Source organism: Helianthus annuus, chromosome 4 (assembly GCF_002127325.2).
Source record: "Helianthus annuus cultivar XRQ/B chromosome 4, HanXRQr2.0-SUNRISE, whole genome shotgun sequence".
NCBI classification, from domain to species: Eukaryota; Viridiplantae; Streptophyta; class Magnoliopsida; order Asterales; family Asteraceae; genus Helianthus; species Helianthus annuus.
In genome coordinates this window covers 189757581-189760682 of record NC_035436.2, presented here as the reverse complement: position 1 = coordinate 189760682, position 3102 = coordinate 189757581, and the positions used below count along the sequence as shown (strand labels likewise).

The 3102-nt window shown below is 37.7% G+C and overlaps 1 protein-coding gene across 1 annotated transcript; it reads left to right on the top strand.

Annotated features, from left to right (window-relative positions):
• The first annotated feature begins 1399 nt into the window (after positions 1–1399).
• LOC110934056 (leucine-rich repeat extensin-like protein 4) lies at positions 1400–2584 on the top strand. Its single transcript, XM_022177250.1, has 2 exons — positions 1400–1422; positions 1969–2584. Exons 1-2 carry the CDS (start codon positions 1400–1402, stop codon positions 2582–2584), a joined length of 639 nt encoding a protein of 212 aa, XP_022032942.1.
• Positions 2585–3102: the final 518 nt, after the last annotated feature.

The following is a 3102-nucleotide window of genomic DNA, read 5'->3' as shown; positions in this document are numbered from 1 at the left end:
CTACAAATTTTTTTTTTGTCATATGTAATGTTGCTGTAAGTTTTCACAACCCTCACACGCATAGCTAACGATTACTTGGTCATTATCAGTCCAGACGTCAACTGCGCGTGTGAGCTCTTCCTTTTCATTAGTGTAACTTCCTTGTCTAACAATGCACTTTACCATTAACCACATTGGAAAATTCATGAGTTTTAGACCAAGTGGTGACGAAAAACTTAAAAGTACAGGAATCAGAATATGCACCTCATTCAAACATTTCATCAAACACCTCGCGTGTAACCGTGTTGGTTCAAGGTTTGCTAATGTATTCTTTGATTAGCCCAAAGAAACTTCTTTTTTTCGGAAAACAATTAACTTTTCATGAAAAACTTTATAACATTGGCTGCATCTCACAACGAACATTATAATGTGCGAGATAAAATTTTGGTCACTATTCGAAAATCTCCATTTAATATAAACTCATCAATCACTAAAATCTACTAATCACACAACCAAAAAACAGACCCTGTGAGAGATCGCTGGTCAACTCTGTCGCCGGAAACCTAACCTGCAGTGTATCATTCACGTCATACAGAAGTCGTGAGTTGATGCAATTGATCAGATATGGTGAAATTGGAGTTGTATAAAGGAGAATTTGATAGTTAATACCTGAAACCTATGACTTATGATTGAGAATTGAAATATGAGATGAAGTGAAAGGTGTTTTAATGGTAGATCAGAGATGATACGGTGAAGAGAGAGAAGATGCTCGGCGAGTGAAATCCACAGAAAAATTGTGAATTACGATTGTCGCCGTAGCAACCGTCACCATCACCGCCACCGCGACAGCCACAATCCCCTTTCACCACCACAACCTTTCACCACCGTCATCAAACTGCCACCTCCCATCACTCTCGCTTTCTCTTTCTCTCTAGATGGGTTTCTGTGTATTGCGTTGTGACATAGTATGATACATGATGAAAACTAAAAACTAAAAACTCAATGAAATGTTTTGAAGTACAATTAACAAACAATTTGTCTCAAACAACACAATTATGCTCACTTTGTGTATAATACAATACACAAATAAAATTCAATGAAATCGCATGAATTTGAGGTGAAATGAACATACAGTGCAAGCTCTCTGGCGGCTCTAGGGCTACAAAACCTCCCACTCTTATCAATTTTGGGAATCCGGTCTTTAGAAACACACGAAACCGAGTCCTCTAAGCTAGATTTCTCCAGTATTTCACCAACAGCAAGCGCCGATGTGCGGAAGAGTGACGCTTGAGGTGACGCAGAATGACGGTGGTTGTTGGCGGGAGAAAGTTCCACCGCAAGCATTTTCCGAATGCATAACAGGTGAAGGATGAGGAATTGAGAGTGATTTTAGGTTTAGAAGAGGATAATGAGCATGATAATGGTGAATAGATTAGAAGTGAGGTTGTATCCATTCTTGTAAACTTTAAATTGGGGATAGAGGATGAAGAAGAAAAATCAAAAGTTTTTTTTTGAAACACTCCCCAAACATGAAGTACAAGTGATAATGCACATATAACTTGCTAATTTATATAGGTTTTAATATATAAAATGATAAAGCCAAAGACCAAAATACCCCTATTTATAAATATAAAATTTCAAACATACCCCTCATTAAACGGTGTTTTTTAACTAAGTTAGTTATTTGGATGAAAATGACAAAAAATACCAAACGTGGGGGGAAAATGCTACAAAAAGGTCATTTTGGCAATTAATCTTAGGGTAAATTCCTTTTTGAGTCCCTGTGTTTTATGGATTTTAACTAGTTGAGTCCAAAAGCAAAAAGTTTAACGACCTGAGACCCTATAAGCATTTTCTTTAACCATTTAAGTCCAAAGTTCTAACAGTGTTAAAATTATTATGTTAACTTTTGTTAAATGACCAAATTACCCTTTTAATTAAAAAAACCATTTTATTATTCAATATATATATTCTCTGGATTATATCCAGACTCCATCATATCCAGACTCCAGAACTGTCTCTATCTCTAGCTAAACCATCTACAACCCACCACCACACCTCCACAATCAGCACCACCGTCGCCACCGCACTCCACCATCACCACCACCACTACACCATCACCACCACAACACCCACCACCGCTGCACCTCCACAACACCCACCACTGTCGCACATACACACCATCATCCTCACCCTCCTCATCTCCGCCTACCTCACCTTCGTCACCGACAACTCCGGCGACGTAAACACTCTACTTTTCGAAAACCCAAGACTCTGGAAAGCCTACGTCTGCTCCTACGGCCGCGTTTACTGTGCCCCATTCCCAACCAACCCCTCCATCCGTGTAGTCGCTAGAATCGACCTCAACCACAGCGACATCGCCGGTTACCTCCCGTCGGAGATCGGTCTGTTAACAGATCTAGCCCTGTTCGACATCAACTCAAATCGGTTTTGTGGAACCGTTCCTACAAGTTTTAAAAACTTGACATTACTTTATGAGTTAGATATAAGTAACAACCGGTTCGTTGGAATTTTTCCAACGGTGGTGTTATCGTTGCCGGCTTTGAGGTATTTAGATCTCCGGTTTAATGGTTTTGGCAAATAATGATTTGGGTGGGTGTATACCCGGGAGTATTGGGAAGATGGCGATGACTTTGAATGAGATAATGTTGATTTGTGTGTAAATAATGATTTGTGTGTAAATGACCAAATTACCCTCATAGTTAACAGACTTGGTGGATGGAGTTAGAAATTTGGACTCAAATAGTTAAAGAAAATGCTTATAGGGACTCAGGTCATTAAACTTTTTGCTTTTGAACTCAACTAGTTAAAACACGTAAAACATAGGGACTCAAAAAATAATTTACCCTTAATCTTAACATATAAAGGGCATTATTAAGTGGCTTTCTTTTTTGCTAGTTGGACTAGAATTTTAAAATTTTAAATATAATTAAAATAGCTCCAAATCATTAGGTAAGATAATATGAGAGTTGCAATTAAATATAATCATTAGGTAAGGTAATATGAGAGTTGCAATTAAATATTAGCAATGTTAGGTGATTAATAAAAAAATGAAAAAAAAATATTTAAATTCATGTTGCAATCACAGCTCTAAACTAAAGA